Consider the following 20022-nt stretch of genomic DNA (forward strand, 5'->3'; position numbering starts at 1 on the left):
AAAAAAAATTGTTGACAATGATCATTACTTGAAATAACACCTTTAAAAAGAAACAAACTTTAGTATTAAGTCCTCAGCTGGCTCAGAAAGCTACTGATTGGCAATGAGACAAGTTAAAATACATCTTTATTCATATTTACAATAAATATTGCTTATTTACACACACAAAAATCAAAACAGTAAAATGAAGAGGTGCGGTATAATAAGGGTAAAGAAGAAGAAGAGATGGAGAATACACAGATGTATGGAGGAAGGAGATGGAAGACATAGGGCAGGAAAATGATAAACAAACAAAAAAGAATGAGAGTGGAGAGATAAAAGAAGGAACTTACAGAGGTGGATAGAGAGATTGATTTACAAAGATGGAAGACATAGGGAAGGAAAATGATGAACAAAAAAGAAAAGAATGAGAGGGGAGAGATTGAAGAAGAAATTTATAGAGGTGGATAGAGAGAAGGATTTTCAAAAGTGGATGAACAGAAGGATTTAAAAAGTGGATCGAGAGAAGGATTTAAAAAGATGGATAGAGAGAAGGACTTAAAAAGATGGAGGGACAACAAATTTAAGTAGAAAAATAGGTGCCCAGGAGAAGAAAATTATGAACAAAAAAAAACAACAAAAAAAAAGATGAGAGGGGAGAGATTGGATAGAGGTGGATGGGGAGAAGGATTTAAAAAGATGGATAGAGAGAAGGATTTTAAAAGATGGAGGGGCAACAAATTTAAGTAGAAGGATAGGTGCCCAGGAGGAGCTCTTGATTCTCTTTATACTTGATGAATCTTCCCAGGTTTGTCCTTGCGTTCATGATGATCGGCAAGTGTTCCCCGAGAGTTCCTTGACTCTGCCGTAACTGAAAGCATATCAAAATGAGATAAAAAGGGGATTAGAAGATTGAAGAAAAAGAAATTGACTAGAGTTTGTGATTTAACTTGTCTGATCTTACCCCATCTTTTTTTTCTCGCCCTCTCCTCCTCCTTCTCTTAACTTCTGCCTGTGTCTGTCTCTCTACCTTCGCTTTGGTACTTTTCTTTTGTCTTTATCTCTTTGGAGAGGAGATTCGCTATCCCAATCTCTTTCCTTCCAAAATTGTATCCATTATCAACTTCTACCATAATATTCTTTCAAATAATTAATCTATCTTGTATAAATGTTGTTTAAACATTCTTTACATTGCAGCCCATAAAAGTATCCTACAAGTTTCTATCATAGTGAAACATAGACTTAACTCCTTAAGGCCCAAGTGCTCATTGACACATAAACCACTTTTTCTAAAAATGGCCAAAAATGGAGTTATGTCTTTGTGTCACTGACCCCTCGATATATCCCCCGCCCCCCCCCCCTCTCTCTCCCTCACTCTGTGCATAATGGCAGTGACAATCATGCAATATATGCCTACAAACATGTTGATGCTATTTGATGTATCATCATATCCCTGCGAATTCTTCTGTGACTCACCTTGGCTTTGAGCTGAGGCACCAGTGCTTTTAGACGAGCAGTCAGACCCAGCTCAATGGCGACCCGATCGGCCATCACTCCATCACCAAAGGTATCAAAGATGGCATCCAGGGCCTCTGCAGCTACCCACAGAGATGGGTCCTTGGTGGCTACTTCTAGGAGTTGGTTTCCAACAGCCTATAAATGAAATGTATGGGGCAAACCACTTAATTTTGGGCTAAAGCATGGCTCTATATGACAATAACCAATGACTGGTACATACCGTATGTGTTCCTAAATTCTGACTGAAGATCCCTATTTTTTAATACTATTAATAGGGGCATATGCAAAAAGACTATATAAAAGATTGTTAACTGAAATGAGAAAGAAAAGTTACAAGAATTTTCAGAAAATTAATTTTGTTTCAGTAATGAAGATACAGGAATATTTGATATACAAATTTTATAATACCGCCCCAGGGTTTGATCACATATTCTAAAGATAAATCTAGAGACTGAAATGAATGACTTACTGTGAGTAGTTCTTCCGTTCCATCTCTCTTAGCCAAGACACTTCCAATGCTACCTAGGACACCCACCAGGTTCACTTTGATTCTATTTGAAGCATTGGCCTCACTAAACGAACATAGCCTTTTCAGGTGTACCTCTGTCAATGCCTACGGACATGAAGAGAAAGAAATGTTCAATACAGTGATAAAACATAAAAGACATGTTATGTTTTAACTCTATCCAATGGTTTGCATAACCAATAATACAGTAAATTACCTAATTTGCTCAAAACGAGAACTCATATCTCTATTTAGGACTTGCATGCATTTACATCTCTACATGACATTTCAAGTTGAATAAAAAAACAGCGATGAAAAAAAGAAAAAAGAAAAATCAAAATTTAATTCCTAAACTTCAATTGGTGTATAGTCAGAGCAATACCATTAAAAAGACTCGCTCATAATATAAAGTTCCTACGTAAATGTGGTATGGTATAATTGTTTGAAGAAGAAAAAAATGGACTCTGCAATGCTACAAGCAATGCATAAAGTGTCACTATTGATGATTCTCAAACATAAAACCATTCCAACTAGTAAACACTGCTCCATCTGTACATACAAAATTGAAAAACATTGGGCCTGTGAAAAACAAAGTCCTGAATTTCAAATGGGTCCAATACACACCTCTGGGACATAATTATTCTGGGCCATTTTCTGAAGGACAGCTCTCAGCGCACTAGTCAATGCCTCGATCAACTCGCCCCCTACTGGAACTAAGATAAAGAAGAAAAAGAATCACAAAGAAAAGTGCTGTCAACTTGTATAAAATGATAAAAATGAATGGGCGTCAGGATAAAGATATCACTTTCTAGGAAGGGTCAAAAAAAAATTCTTAAAATCAAATGAAAGATATAACAGGAATTTGATACAATGAAGAAAACCAAATTCCATTTATGGTGGTGGTTGGAAATATATACAACATATTATTTTTGACCTTCCTTTATAGAAATTTTTGATGGATAAATATAAATTCTGTTGTCATCTAAAATATGGGTACATGTACCTTGCTATTTTATTGGACAGACACAAATCAAAGAAGCAAAATGTTAAATTCTGGAATAATAATGAGGGCACAACGAAATTGATGTCCCTAACATTTTATTATCAAATGTGAAAGCAAGCAGTCAGCCTCATTCCTCCCTCTTCCACCCCTTCCTACACCACAAGTCAAATGCTGACCTGGATTCCTCCTTGTTTACCAATTTAGAGTACATTTCACCAACATAAGAAATTGTTTGCTTGTAAATTTCATTATGCTTGAATGTAAGTTTCACTGTTTGAGTGACAGGTGGATTGTGGAATGGACATCTGCTTGTTGATTTCTTGTTAATTTTATAGCTGTAAAATTCTCTGCTTGTATATTACATGGGGAGGGGAGGGGTAGTTGTAGATTACACAGCAAATGTCTTTGACATGACCTTCTAAGAGTTAATTAAGATGCTTGATTTTGTATCATGCCATCTACATTTGTTATCTTTCAATACAACCTTTTCATCATATAACGTTTGGGAATCCCAGTGGCGCTCATGTACCGATGAAATAATGATATGACTGTCGTTTTAATACAATTTAATTTTAGAATTTTACATTTGAAAAATTGACCTCTTAAAGTACTCAATGTCAAATGAATTACCTTTCTTGTTTATGCTCCATATTGATCGACAATTTTCAAGTCAATAGAAACATGGCCATATCGATTGCACACTATATTCAAGCTCAAACAAAACAGACATTAACAATATGTTCTGTAATTCTCAATTCTACATTCTTTTTACATTTTTCTTTCATCCACAAGTGATGGAAGCAACAGAAGGAATTCTATCCAAGTCTCCAGCTGAATCACACACAATATCCTGGGCTTGGAAGCCCATTCCCAAACAACACCAAAATGATTTGTACCTGGATCGCTCATAGCTAGGACCAGGAGCTTGTCAAGAAGCAGGGCCAGGGCTCCTGGTCCTCCTAAGGACTCCAGCTCCATCACTGCAACCATGTTGTGAAGACACAGGAGTGCTCGGCTCTGGACTCTCAGAAGGCTACAAGTTGCAAACAAGAGAGATTGGGATTGAAATAAGCCTTTTAGATGGACAATTTTCATCATGTAATCAAATTTAATCCATAAATCTCTCTCAAGTACCACATTACAAATGATTTTTATTCACCATTTACAAATAATTGTAATTCTATAGTTAGAATGCTAATTGCAAACATTAATCATTGCTAGGTATGATAAACATTATACCTTGTCTTACCTAACAACACAGAATGTATGCAATTCTTATTCTGACTGTTGAAATACTTTTTTAAAGATGAATGAAATTATATGTAACGAGGCACTTAACAAAAAGACTTGTGCAATAAATTTGATTACATTACGAAACTAGATGGAATTTTGACTGCGCGCAGTCGAAAATGATGCCTCCGCCATAGAGCAATTTAAACAAGTTTGGAGTTTAAATCTCCAGTGGTTCTTGAGATATCATGATAACAATCTCAATGTATGGAATTTCATAAGTTGACCTCTGTGACCCTTGACCTTTGACCTACGTGCTCCAAAATCTAATCAGATTGTCTTCCTATGGTGATACACACTATCATTAAGTTTGAAGTTTAAATCTCCAGTGGTTCTTGAGATATTATGATATGGTGATACATACTATCATTAAGTTTGAAGTGAAAATTCTCCAGTGGTTCTTGAGATATCGCGATAACGATCTCAATGTATGGAATTTCATAAGTTGACCTCTGTGACCCTTGACCTTTGACCTACGTGCTCCAAAATCTAATCAGATTGTCTTCCTATGGTGATACACACTATCATTAAGTTTGAAGTTTAAATCTCCAGTGGTTCTTGAGATATTATGATAACAATCTCAATGTATGGAATTTCATAAGTTGACCTCTGTGACCCTTGACCTTTGACCTACGTGCTCCAAAATGTAATCAGATTGTTTTCCTATAGTGATACACACTATCACTAAGTTTGAAGTTTAAATCTCCAGTGGTTCTTGAGATATCATGATAACAATCTCAATGTATGGAATTTCATAAGTTGACCTCTGTGACCCTTGACCTTTGACATACGTGCTCCAAAATCTAATCAGATTGTCTTCCTATGGTGATACACACTATCATTAAGTTTGAAGTTTAAATCTCCAGTGGTTCTTGAGATATTATGATAACAATCTCAATGTATGGAATTTCATAAGTTGACCTCTGTGACCCTTGACCTTTGACCTACAGGCTCCAAAATGTAATCAGATTGTTTTCCTATAGTGATACACACTATCACTAAGTTTGAAGTTTAAATCTCCAGTGGTTCTTGAGATATCATGATAACAATCTCAATGTATGGAATTTCATAAGTTGACCTCTGTGACCCTTGACCTTTGACATACGTGCTCCAAAATCTAATCAGATCGTCTTCCTATGGTGATACATACTATCCTTAAGTTTGAAGTTTAAATCTCAAATGGTTCTTGAGATATCGCGCTAACAAACTCAATACAAGGAATTTCATAAGTTGACCTCTGTGACCTGTGACCTTTGACCTATGTACTCCAAAATCTAATCAGATCGTCTTCCTATGGTGATAAATACTATTCCCGAGTCTTAAGTTTAAATCTTAAATGATTCTTGAGATATTGTGATAACGGTCAAACGGGACGGACGTACGGACGGACAACCCGAAAACATGATGCCTCCGGCACCACCTTCGGTGGCGGAGGCATAAAAATACAAAATAGGCCTACTCATAACATTTAAAATTGCTCAATGGTTACCAGTTATCTCCTGTAGATCACCATACTGATTTGAAAGTATTTCAAACATTGTGTGTGGAGTAAATAATAATCCATTGGAAGACTGCTGTTTTCCAAGCTGACAGCTATTTCATAAATTTGCGATCATGATATGAATTATTGTGGCATTATAATTTGTCATTCAAATCAGACAAATGATAAATAGTAATAATAATAAGTGGATAATTGTACATTTATTTTGCTTCCTCATATCACTCTAAAAAAAATTTAACAGACATTCAGTCATTCTGTGATAAATCTGTGCACTAGAGAATTACTGAAGAATAGTTTGTGCTATAAATTCATACAATTTCTGCAAAAACAACAGCAACAAAAACACTGCAGTGTAGCATGTATATAAAACCCTTTATTTCTCTACATAACCACTACATATTTTGTAAGATACTCACCCTTTGAATAATGGTTTGCCCTCCTTATGAGAGATCAGTTTTTGAAGCAGTGTTCTGTCAGGAAAACTGATCTTCTCTAGAATCTAAAATAAAAACAAAAAAGTTGAATAAATCACTCTTTCCCATAATCATGATGATTAAAGAGGGAAAAGTCAAATATTATTCATAGTTTAGAATGAAGTAATGTATGTTGAGCATTAGTCAGCTCCGAAACAAAACTCAAGAGATATCAGCATGACATCTTGCAAAACTTTGAAATGTTCCTTTTTTTAAATAACTGACCAAAGGACAATGGTCAAAAAGATATCCCCAATGAAAAGTTATTCTGAATAATGTTTATAAAGATGATTGTAGATTCAGAAACAAGTCAAAAAAGTATGATGGATGTAGATATTTAGGATGGATTTCAAAATTTGAATCTCTAAGACGCATCTTTCTCTTATACTCTCATGAATGCGATTGAAGCAGTGTCTACTATACACCTGTTTGTACTCAAAACCTTGCTTACCTGGCTGCTAAGAAAGCATGGGTGTGCTTGTAAGTATTAAAGCAATTGATGGACTGACGGCTCAAAGTCCTCTCCGAGGGACTTGGTAAGGGGGTTAATGCCTTACCAAAGGGCACTAATACATCAATTTAGTTTTGAACCCAGAACACTTCTCTACCACTGAGCCATCGCTCTTCACAAACTTATGACATGATTATGAGTTACATACCTTATCTGGTATAGACTGGTCCGCTAATGCACTGTGAATTTCTGCAGATAGGCATAAAGGAGACTGCAAAGAAGAAAAAATATTTTAAAATATTTGCTACTTTTTTTACGTGTCAATACTAAGCAAGAATAAATCAAGAATAAAAGATGATTGTAGATTTAGAAACAATTCAACATTTAGAAACAAGTCAAACTACGATGAAGCAAATGTCTCTAGTATGCTGGCAATTTCCACACCTTTTTACCTCCCCTTTTTTCATATTTCTATTTGAAAAGTATTTGCAAGGTGTGATCTAATCGAAAAACATCATTAATCATTTTATACTACAATATAGCAACAAACAACAAAATTAAGTTTGACATAAGAAATAAAAAGGTGCAGGAAACAGATGAAATTCAGTTCACATATTATGACATTTGAGCCTTTTCAAAACATCTGAGGCAGGCCATTCTTAATGCAGCATTTCCAAGCACTTTACATTGTAATGAATGACTCTCAATGTGTCTATTCCATATATAATGTGCAGATGTGAACACACGGCAGCCACGGCAGCTTGAATACAAATAAAAGTTCAATCCTCACATAATCACACAAACATTTTGATCTATTTCCAACTGGCAATGCCCACATTCTAGACTTCATGAAACAAAATCAATGTACCATGACGGGTGGTTGCACTAAATCTTGTGCTTTGTCTTGATTGTCATCACTGCTACTACTGCTTGTGCTACAAGACTCCATATCCTCCCAGTCATCATCATCATCTACAAATTCAGAAATAAAAATGTGCAAAATGAATCTTTTTATACCAAAATTACGGTTTTTTTTACTTTCAATGATAAGTTATTTACAGTTTATGTAAAACATCTGCATAAGCTCAGTTAACCGCACAAATTGTAATTGTGCATGTCCTTGATTATAAAAATAAAAATATAAAAAAAATCATTTATTTTCAAGTCCTGGAAAAATCAAATCAATTTTAGTTTATTAGAATAAAATACAAAAGGCAGTATTCCGAGGTCAAAGGGCTTTTAACGCAATATCTACAATCAAACTGACATCAAAATATGGAAGACTGAGCAGGTACATACTTCAAATTACATACACATTCTAAAAAAATTATAAGAAATATTGATCAGAATGCATGCTGTATGTGCAACCATACCACATTTGTTACATACATCATAATTTTCTTACATTTTCTTCTTTTTATTATACTTAATTCGTAAGTGCTATGGTACATGTTTTTTAAAGCACAGAATAAATGACCATTATTGTTGTGGTTGTTTTTGTTATGAAGATGATGGAAATGATTGAAAATTGTTTGTGGAAACATCTGTGCAAGATTTGTTACACTTTAAATTCATACATGACTGTATAATGCAAACAGCTACCTACCTTCTGGACAGCACATGTTTGAGATGATTTCTAATGCTACTTGCTGGGCTTGAAGAAGAGCCTCTGCTTCTGACAAGTCACTCTCTAGTTTCCATGGCAACTTGGAAGATAGACATAAATAAACATGACAGTTCAATACCTATTGAGTATCAATGCCTACAAAATCTACCGCTACAGAGATATCGTAGCACATTTTTGTAGAAAAATAAATATCAGACTGTCATAGACCTAGACGTATCCCAAGCGCTTTGATATATCTTCTTGGCTCAAGATAAATTTGTTCCAACTTAGATATCCATACGCATATTTAAAACTGAAGGATTGGGAGAAAAACAATAAAAGCCAGGAATAAAGGCATAAATACTGGGTCAAGACAGTAACCTACAGAATGAACTTGAGATTGAACTGCCTTCAAAGGAGTACCACAAGTAGGAGAAATGAGGATTAAAGAAAAATAATAATACAAAATCATGTATTGGGCAAAGATTACAATTTATCTCAGATAACGTTAATTGCTGGCTTGAAAAATCATATGATATCCGATACTATTTCAAAGATTGATCAGATAACATGAATAAAACCAGTAGATAATAGGTGCATTTCTTACTGTTTTATCTGTTTCTTCCTCTTCTTTCTTCTCAACCTCTCCATTCTGAACCTGAAATAACAAAAATAGAAACATTATTCGTTTTGATTAACTTTTATCAAATGTATACACTGTAACAAGGTCAGAGTACAGTCAACCTCGCAGAATTTGATGTAGCATATGTCGAATTAAACCTCAATGATAAGTCCCTCATAGGCATACACTTGTTAATCCTCAATCAAAGTCAATCAAATTCCCAGAACGGTTCCAAAGAAAAATTGCTGAATTCACATTGCAAAAGTAGAACGAGTCCGCAATGTGTAATCATTCAATGTCACACCGAGCACCACAAACCGACTTTGTTTACACAATACACCCCCGTACTCCAGATTTGCTAGCGTGCGCTCCTCCGTTCTTCTCTCTCCCTCTCTCTCCTACCCTCCTATACATCCAGTAGCTCACCACCAGTGGGTTCCAATATGCTCTGTACTAAACAAAAATTTCCATTTTCCCTTTAAGAACATCATTCATTCACCCAGAAAGAGATATGACAAGGTGTTATCAATTTGTGTTTAACTGATGAAAACTTTAAAAATTCATACCTTTCTTATTTTTAATCAGATTTTGTTCAAATGTTCACTGACCCGTTCCTCTTATTATTTTACTTCTGTTTAAACTAACTTGACAAAGTTTACATCAGGGTGGACTTGCCCTTTAAGACTTACATTTCCATTGGTTTGAATGCCTGGGACGAGAGAAGAGATGGCTGAACAGTTATCTGTTTGGAGTGTGGCAGCAAGCACTTTCACTAGGGCTTGAAAACTCTGCCCTCTGCTGGTGGCAGGCAGACAACCACGGATGTTGAACAGGATTCCTGAAAATCATTGAAATTCAGATGAAGTCACTTAATTATGCTTTTTGAAGTAAAATAGATAAATACAGCCACTATTGGGAAAGGAACATAGAGAATGCCAATATCCTTTGGCAAGGCATTAATCTACATTTGCCACGCCATACCCAGGAGAGAGATGGGGTCTTGGTAGGATGACGAAAGTCTTTGTGTTGGCAATTGCCATATGACCTCACGGTGACCATAAGGTAGGAATACTCCCCAGGGAGTGGAGATGGTGCACATTGTGCGTGAACGAATCCATTGACAAATGTAATAATATCTGTAAAGCGCTTAGAGATGGTACTTCGTATTAAGCGTTATATAAACCCAGATAAATTTTATTTTAATGCTAACAGTGGGTGACAGTTGAGAGGGCATAATAAAATTTTAAAAATGCAACTATGAAGGGAAGAGGATGGGAGAGGGTGTCCCCCTTCTGTGGTTATGAGAGTTTTATATTGTCAGATTACAATTTTGACATCTGGTGGATACTGTGGTGAGTTTGCAATTCATATTTGAATGCAATATTCTAGTTTATAATCATTACTAATCACAATTCTTGCAATTAGCAAACTTTTTCTTTTCATACACAATTTTCTTTTTATTCACAATTAATGCAATTTGCAAACCTTTTCTTTTTATGAACTACCATGAATAATAGTACTTATACCACATGTATGAAACAGTCGTTATCACTATATGGTTGGTCTAAAAGGTTATTTCTCATATTTTCCTTTACTGCAACACAATCGTTTCTACTATTCAATGCCTGTTTGATAACAATTAATTTCCTTAGTAATTAAGTTTTGGTGTCTATTTACCAGCAGTCAGAGTTTGCAGTTGGGTCAGCTTCATGGTGGTGTTCTCACACATGAGGGTGCTTTCCAAGACAGCGAGACGATCTGGCTTGCAGAGTTCTTGAGCTGCCAGGAGGTTGTCCTCTGTAAAAGTGTGAAGACATTGTGCTGTAGGGCAGACAAAGAAAAAGAAAAAAAAAACAAATGTAAATATGATATTTTGGACAAGTAGAAATAATCACCTGATGGGGAAATGACATTTTATATCATTTTTTTAACAAGACAAATAGGCATTTAAATACCAATATACATAAACTTCATATTTTTCATGATTTTCATTTGGGTTTGTTCGATTTCAGTTGTTACCAAGCTGAAATGTACTGTTGTTTTTCTCTTCTTTGATGACTTATAAACGTCTTTAACACCTTTAATTTCCAAAATATACTGTTCAAAATTATATTCCTAACTACTGGAACCAGACTAACAAATAACTTTGTAACTTGAAAATGCTAAGAATTATCAAATAATTCTAAGTGCATTTAACAAGAACAGAGCAAGGCATGTCATTACTGCCACACTTACATTAGATCTACAGATGTAAAAATTCACTGGACATAAAAGAACGCTGAAATAAAAAGCTTCCAAATTCCTTGTAACACATTCCTCCAGCAAAAAAGAATAGCTTGGACATTCACACAAAACACCACTGACCAGCAATGCAAATACCCTCTCCACGTGTGTTCTCAATCACGGAGTAATCTTTTAACGATTAATCCAACGTTCTCTCAATGGGTGATCGTGGGCACGATCGCACCACACAAAGGTCGTAACCAGAACATGTCTGGACTTGTCGCGATATACACTGTATGAATGGAGAGTCGAGTTTTATCCAAGATTTCAGTATCATGCATTTGAATGTTTCACTGATGATTTCTATATGACTAGTTTGGAGAATCAGACCCTAGTCTCACTTTGTTGAAAAAATATATATGGATAATATTGATATATTCCATAAGACAATGGTGATATATTTATTTCAAACTTATCAAACAAATCAAAACATATCAAACTAAAAGGAAATTGAAAATTAACCCAAATTCCTGTTTCTTACAACTTTATATGTTTTTGAGCAGAGAAAAGTTGACCAATATTGGTATGCAGGCCTGAAGAATTCAGACTAGGCAAAACGCGCATGCAAATTGACAGAAAATTTGGAAAGCGATAAAAATAAGGAAAGGGGATGTCTCCAAGCGACCTTATTTCCAATAATCACTGCCTCTCTGAAAAGATCTTATAAAATCTTCATTTATCGAGATACACTTTGACGATTTAGGTGAGTACAGATGACTTTTAAAGGCTTTGCAAATTGGTTTATGTTTGAAGGGTGCATCAACACTAAGAAACAGCAGAACGCACATGTTTGCGACCAGCTGTATCGTACACATATATGGGCGTGTGTTGAATATTTAATGGACAGGTGATAATAAAGAAAGGTGCTTAGCATTATATTTTTTACCAATTGTTGACTACTCTTTCTACCTTAAACAAACATCTTCATTTTTCATTTTAACATAGCATGTATTTTAAAGGGATCGTTTAACAATGTTAAATCTGAGATACACGGCCCTACGTGTTATCAGTGTCTGCGATATGGTGTAATATTGAAGCCCTAAAAAAAATTGCCCTAAAAAAAATTGCGCTTCAAAATGATCAAGCAGTGCCTCAAAAAAGTAAAAATCTTTGAGTGACCGGTTTTACCATACTCGTTTTCCCCAATAGACTGTAGTGTTATGAAAACCGTCAGGCGAACGGTTTCAAAATTTGTAATTCCAATCATAAATATCTTGATAATCAGACAGGCGATCGGCTTGCAAAAGTCATGGGGTTCCTGACTGACCTAAAGGTTTATAATCATCATTGCATCATGAGCTAAATCCAGAATTTTGTTTCAGAATCTGAGACAAAGTTACCGGATCCCTTTAATAGAACATTGGTACAGGCAATGGCTCTATTTCTGAGTCTTTTGAAGAAGGATCTTTGAGCTATTCTTTTAATATATAATCACTAGTCAGGGAGAATATGTTACAACATCCAGTTGTTTTATACTAATAATTGTATTATGGACAATGCAAACTTCATGCTCTTTCTTTTGAGAGGTTCCATTGTTAATCTTTTGAGTTTTCAAACAGCACCCTCTATCATGAACATTTACTCAGCTAAAATAATAGATTCCAAACTAAGGCTGTGCACAACAGTGTAATGAGGTACCTGAGTACACTCCCAGGCTTACAAGCGAATACTCGAGTATTCGGACGCCATGTTTTTTTTTAATTTTTTTAAAAAATTTTTGGATTTTTTTTGGATTTTTTTTGGATTTTTTTTTTTGCCACCACCATACCACTGGGGCAGTATCTCACGTCGCCGAAAACGCATGCAATTATAATTTGAGTTGCAGTTGAAGGCGCCGATTTAATAATAATAATAACAGTAAACAATGCTGTTTTAAAAACCAATGATGGCAGAATAATCCATTTTCCTCCAAGTCCAAACAGAAATCCAGACATTTGGTCCCAGTTTCTGAGTGGTGAGTTTGACAGTGCTTGAGTTGGGAAGCATTTTTACCGACGGCACCATGCCAGCAGCCGCCGCTCACCCAGGCACGGGTAAGCGTCGTTCTGGACAGATTTTTTTTTTTTTTTTTTTTTTTTTTGCGGCCGAATATTTGGGTACCAAAAATTGTACCCGAGTAGTTGTCAACCGTGCGGGTACTCGAGCATTCGACTACACGTCGCAGCCCTATTCCAAACAGTGCATGATATGAAAGATTTTATCAATTTCATATGGGGCATAAAATATGGCTACTTAGACTACTAATCCTGTCTTTCAATACTCTGTAAGTCTTATTAGTTTATTCATATATTATATCTATTAATACATCTCAAATGTGTCATCAAGTTAAATAGTAAAATACAAATAAAAAAATATCTATCACCAACTTCTAGAAACCTTAGAATTTATAAGGAAATGTAATAATGTAATTTCATTGCTTGATGGGAAAATTATTGCATGCTATTACAGATTGTACCACCTAAATTGTACTAGTCAGTTTTAAACTGATGTTAAGCTTCGGCACACAATTGATTCACAGCACTATGAACAGCAAGCTAAGTACAGCTTGAAATACTGCTCATTAAACATACTTTGTATACAGCTGTTGCATTTGCTTTCCTCCAACACAGACATACAAACAAAAGGGAAAGTCAATAATTATGACAGCACAGTATTGCTTTCCTAGTATTTTCTAAATTTCTCTGATATTCTGCAAGAGAAAGTTTGAAAGTTGGGCTCTTCATATTGAGTGAATCAGTAACAGACCTCCCAACATTTGAATTTCAAAATTCCTACAATTTTACGCAGCAAAATTTGTGGTACCTCGCTCCATATCTGGCTTATCGAAAAATATGCATCATGCAGCTACCCAACACACATCTTGATGTTGGGCACATTTACATGTGATTAAGGGATTGTTTCAAGAAGTTGAACACGCCAGGCACGCGATCGGGATGGCCCGGCCCTGCCGGGTAAGCGGGGCTTCACTCCAGTCACCGCTGGAAGGAAGCTCTGCAAGTGTAACTGCACTCGCTAGATAACATTATTCAGTTATGGCAAAATCACATCACTCACATAACAGTAAAATAAAGCGAAAAGGCTGGGAGGTCTGCAGTAATGTCTCTGTGAAGTAGTGGCCGACAACTTTCCCACTTGTTCCAAAACACAAAATTACTAAATTTCAATCTTTCAAAAATGTATGACTCAAATTGGTCTACCGGTATTCTCTTCAGACAAAGTATAATAACATGCTATTCATAATACATTTTGAAGGGTGCCCAAAGGGAGAAGGGTCTTAGGAGAAAAACAGAAAATAATGATATTTTGTACATAACTAACAGGAGAGTTGTCCGTGTCTACTTCACAATCCACAGACCAAATTGCCAGTTTGTGATTTGCAGTTATTCAGTGATCTCCAATTTCAATAATTCATATTTCTCTAATTGCTGGTTCGATATATTTTAAAATGTCACCATTCTGTTAATGTTATTTGTATGCTTTCATATAAATGAAATTATCACAAAGGTTGGGTTGCTCTTTAACACATAATTTAAAACTTAAATCTATTCTCCAGCCTAAACCTGTACTCTGATAAACTGTATTCAAACCATATAAGAAAAACACAGTAAGAGTGTGATGGAATCACAGTGACCTGACCTACCTGCAGAGATCGCAAGATCCACCATAGTTGAGTATGCTTGAAGGCAGTGGAGGAAGACTGTTACCAAACCTTGCTGATTAGCTATGGTTACTGCTGTGCTGTTACTCTCACTGAAAAAGGGGGAAAGATTGGTAAAGTTGAATCAATTTTACATTATGTTAAGGAAACACTACATTCATTGATGACTAAACAAACATTTTGCAGGCATCTTATTAGATAAAGAGAAACGGGGTGGGAATGCTTTCTTCCGAAATTCTGTAAGTCTTCTATTTTTTGGCAGCATTTCCAGAGGTTCTCGTACTGGGTTAATATACTTGATAATATTTATTTGATTTCTGTAAAAATTTGAAAGAACATGGCAGAAGAAATGGTGAGAAACCATAACATTGCCAACTTTGTCTCAAGCAGTTAAGTGTCACCTTTAAGTAATGATTTATTGTTCATCTTTTGTTCTGGAATGCTCTGAATTACAAAGTGAACATGAGCAGAATGTGCAAATATCACGGGAATATTTTTAGTCCCTTTCTACTGCAGCACATTGTGCCATTCATGAATAAGAGTGATTTACTCAAAAATAATCACTGAAGTCTCTAAATTGGCAATGCAGAATGCAATTTGTAATCAATATTTTCATGTATAAATTGGTGATTTCTTGTTCATAAATTGTTGTGATTTTTCATTCACACTGTTCCCTATTATATACACATTTGTTCTAAAAACTGAGCAAGAATGAAAATTATAAATAACAGTTGCCAAATTGAGGAGAAAATGCCGATACAAAACTTTGATGCAACAAAGTTGAAAGAGACAAAGGGATTATGTCACATAAAGAGGGCATGATAGATATTGCTTACCATAAATTCCAGACAAGATGTACAGCTTGTACCAATGCTTCTAAACCAGAGTCATGTTGGGGCATCTTGTTCTCTTTATGCTTGGCGGGTGACTGGGGAATTCCCTCTGAATACTAGAAGAGAAAATACATAATTTAAAGTTTTTAATGAATTTCATGCAGGTCCTCCAGAGCCCGTTTCATAAAATTTGTTATCAATAACAAATTTGCTCTCAGCCAATCAAATATAATGATTTCAGTAGCTTATAATGCTCATTGCAACTTATTATTGATAACAAGTTTTTATAAAACAGGGCCCATATCTCCAGAACCAAAAGACAGTACTTGTATTAAAGGTATAGACCAGTCCTGGTCATGCGATTGCATTTAGAAAGAAACGTTGTGGAATCAATCAGAAAAGGCTGATCATTTAGCATATAAGTAATGGTGTGTACTGCAAGGTTCTGGAATCATCAAAATGATAAGAAATTTTGCCCAGTCTTGGTAAAGTTACAAGCACTGTACACAGAAAGATGTAAATGGGACTACGCGATATCTATCCAGACCGGATCGATATAATAATTTACCAAATATGTCAATTAGTAGGCGGTTTCCCAGCAAAATGTGTATCACCACATATTAGTCAAAACATATTCTTTCACTTGATTGGTAATGAGAGCTTTCACTTCATTTTTTGAGAGGGGGCATTTCCAAAACTGCATTTCCAAAACTGGTCTATACCTTTAAAAATTTTAATGAATTTAATGCAGGTCCTCCAGGGCCCTGTTTGATGAAATTTGTTGTCAATAACAAATTTGCTCTCAGCCAATCAAATATAATGATTTCAGTAGCTTATAACACTCATTGCAACTTATTATTGATAACAAGTTTTATGAAACAGGGCCCATATCTCCAGAAACAAAAGACAGTACTTGTACTAAGCACCAACAAAATCATTGTTGTAATGTAACAGCATGGTTGTTATGTGAACTATTCCAAGAAAATATATCATTCTACAACGTTCGGTATAAAGAGACAGAACCATGCAATATTACAGAAGCTAAAATCCTCATGAATTACATAATTCTGAAAGAATGACAAAGAAAGCTACACACTGACTAAATAATTACAACATTTAAAGGTATAGAGCAGTTTTGGAACCCCCCCCCCCCCTCAAAAAATAAAATGGAAGTACTTATTACCAAGCATGTGAAAGAATATGTTTTGACTAATACGAGATGATACAAATTTTGCCGGGAAACCGCCTACTAATCGATATATTTGGTAAATTATCATATCTATCCAACCTGGATAGATACCACGTTGTCCCATATACATCTTTCTGTGTACAGTGCTTGTAACTTTACCAAGACTGGGCAAAATTTTATATCATTTTGAAGATACCAGAACCTTGCAGTACACACCAATACTTATATGCTAGATGATTAACCTTTTCTGATCGATTCCCCAACGTTTCTTTCAGTGCAATTGCATGACCAGAACTGGTCTATACCTTTAAAGTCTTTTCATTAATCAAAATCAAAAGGGCTTAACTTCATAAAGTAGGCTATTGTTGCTAGTGAAAAGGGAAGTTTAAGATATGAATATATACATTCTAATTTCACTATAAAAAAATTAATCATCAATTGGTAGCAAAATGCATACTGGTAGTGGATATTTGTTCAGAATTGTTATGGGACCAAGATCATATAAGAGGGCTTATCCATGGTTAACCCGAGATCCAGTGACCTTTGACCCATACATACCTGAAGCAGGAACGTTACTAGAGGTGTCATGACGTCTTCCTCTACCATATGGTCACAGATATCATGGCCACCTGCTACAGTCAGATTCCTAGAATATCAAGAGAATCAATTAAGATCATCTTTGAATCAGCAAATTTTAATAAATATATATTTCACTTTGGGAAGAAAGAACAAAATACTTGAGATATTCTTTTCTACATTGCAGTGATGAACATTAGAAGTAAAATGCAAAGTTGCTCCTATAGACTTACATGAAAATCTAATATATTACCATTGCTCCTGATATTAATAAAAGTGACAAGTAGATTTGATTTTCTGATTGATTCAGAAGAAAGAATTATTTTTGAAAACAGACACCTCACACCTCTGTGCTTTTTTTTCTTCATTTTTTCATTTTGTTACAGTTTTTTGCGAGAGGGGAGAGATAAGGAGTCATTGGAAAAGAATGTGATATCCCATAGGAATTAACTCCAGGCTACTATATCTACCTCAAGGCTCCGGCTGCAGCTTCTCGAATTCCTGATGACGGGTCTACTAGAAGAGGTCCAAGACTACGCACTGCTTTCTGTTGGACCAGGGTCTGCAGGGCCTTTGGGTCCTGGACCAGGTTGGCCAGGGATGTGCAGGCACATTCTCTCTCCTCAGCCGAGCTACTTTGAAGCTAGTGAAAGAGAGCAAAAGTTGTAAAGAATGTCAAATTAAGAAAACATTATAGAGGAAGGGGGGGGGGCGGGATTGATGAACAATATCTCAATATTCTCAAAAAGGTAAAATCTAAAGTGATATAATTGAAAACAGTTTTTTTTGTTTTCTATGGGATTTAATGGCTTAAAGCCTAAAACACATCAGGCATCTAAAATCTCAATTGGATTCCCAAAATGTCGAAATTCAGAATGGGACTAGATAATTGAATCCCAACCACATATGAAAATAAAACCAAGGATGGTGATGAGCCTTGTTATTGGAATTTTCATTTTCATTTCATTTTATTTTAGGTCTCGTTTCCATCACTCTTCACCCAGGGGTATGGGTGCCAATTTATGAGGCTACATGTAGGTGACATCAATATCAGAGCTACCAAGTGTCACGCATTAGGTGTGACGTCACGCATTTCGAGGGTCTGAAAACGCTAGATTGCGAAAAAACGCTATACCTCATACGTGTGTTATACCCTCGCACGCGCGCTCGCTCGCCGAATCATGAACATGTCACGCATTGCTGATCTTTGAACTTGGCGTCTCTGCAATATCATGTTTCCTATCATCACCTAGCCCTTATCTTTAATAGGCTATGATACCACAACACATCAAGCGTGTCAGCTATGACTGAAGAAATGCAGTTGTCATCACGAGAAAATCATTGTAGCACTGCACAAATAGCAATGGTCTATAATATACACCGTGACCTTGCCTGTGTAGAGCATCAAGATGCAGCTTCAGCCACTCTCCTCGTGTCATAGAAGGGGTTACAACCTTTGCCTAAGCTTCCACACAAACCCAATATTACCAAAACTACTTCTACAAGCCACGCCCATCATCAAGCATTGGAATAGACTCTCCCGGCCCAGGACATAATCAAGGCTAATACCAATTACATCTTTGACTTTGTGTCAAGGGTCTCGAGATTGGAATAATAATAGCCCAACCGGCACCAGCAACATATTTCTTTATTCATTTTTTGTTAATCTGTTTTATTTACGCTCAACAAGATAGGTCAATTAATTCAACAAGAAAACAAATTACTGCAAATTAGCAATGCCGACCCCCTTTAAAACTGACAGAACTGCAGAATAATCACTTAAAATAAATGATTAAATCAGCTCGTTACTAGCGGTCGCTCATCAGGAATAAGAAAAACAACAAAAAAGAGACAACCTATTAAAAGACAAAAAGTCAAAATTGTCATCACATAAATGAAAAGACAAAATAAAACACAGCACGAGCCATGGGCATGACATGCATGTAGGTATGTCATGACAATAATAACTGAATTATTTAGCATTTTATTTTACTTAGGACTCGAACCATTCAAGGATTGAGTCAGGATAACCAAGTTTAATCAAGGCCACTATCATTTTTGAAATACAATTTGTTGTTTGTAAATGTAAAATATATGTAAAGTTGACGGGAAAATTGTGTATCATAGTTTGCAGTTTTATTCCCGAACGCGAACTCCACCCACGTCCCACGTACATGACCTCTCGCATCGAACACTCATCAAACTCCCGGGGCGGGGCCCGCATATACCTTCTCCAACACTCCGACTGCTTTCAGCTGCACGGCTTCCGTGGCCGTGGGATTCGAAGTCCCTAACTCCTCTTCTTCATCCTCTATCTCCTTCATACTCTGCAAACCAGTCGGTCGAGCTTTCTTTGATCGAAATCTTTTATTCTTTGATTTCCCCATATTTGATACAGCATACACACTTCAAATAACACGATATTTATCGTCTTCAATCCTTGCCGTTCGTGTCAAAATAACATCAACCATGTGGACAAAATGACCTTTGATCCGCCGATGATTAGTTGTAATTCCAGCTGTTTTATTGATCATG

The 20022-nt window shown here is 35.8% G+C and overlaps 1 protein-coding gene across 1 annotated transcript; it reads right to left on the bottom strand.

Annotated features, from left to right (window-relative positions):
• Positions 1–405: 405 nt before the first annotated feature.
• LOC587320 (HEAT repeat-containing protein 3) lies at positions 406–20013 on the bottom strand. The gene is made up of 17 exons (XM_030975300.1): positions 19716–20013; positions 17958–18130; positions 17470–17557; positions 15726–15838; positions 14872–14981; positions 10626–10769; positions 9638–9786; positions 8934–8984; positions 8327–8426; positions 7589–7692; positions 6929–6991; positions 6213–6295; positions 3902–4038; positions 2627–2715; positions 1967–2110; positions 1456–1632; positions 406–850 (listed from the first exon to the last, which is right to left on the bottom strand). The coding sequence occupies exons 1-17, from the start codon at positions 19872–19874 to the stop codon at positions 722–724; spliced, it is 2013 nt and encodes a 670-aa protein (XP_030831160.1). The 5' UTR covers positions 19875–20013; the 3' UTR covers positions 406–721.
• Positions 20014–20022: the final 9 nt, after the last annotated feature.

The sequence above is a fragment of the Strongylocentrotus purpuratus genome, unplaced genomic scaffold, assembly GCF_000002235.5.
Source record: "Strongylocentrotus purpuratus isolate Spur 01 unplaced genomic scaffold, Spur_5.0 spur5_scaffold_8, whole genome shotgun sequence".
Classification (NCBI taxonomy): Eukaryota; Metazoa; Echinodermata; class Echinoidea; order Camarodonta; family Strongylocentrotidae; genus Strongylocentrotus; species Strongylocentrotus purpuratus.

Coding starts and splice junctions, on each gene's coding strand:
- LOC587320 (XM_030975300.1), bottom strand. CDS start 19,874: ATGGGGAAATCAAAGAATAAAAGATTTCGATCAAAGAAAGCTCGACCG. Junction 10,770..14,871: donor GGATCTTGCGATCTCTGCAG/GTAGGTCAGGTC, acceptor TCTGCCCTACAG/CACAATGTCTTCACACTTTT. Junction 851..1,455: donor TGCCTCAGCTCAAAGCCAAG/GTGAGTCACAGA, acceptor ATATGCTTTCAG/TTACGGCAGAGTCAAGGAAC.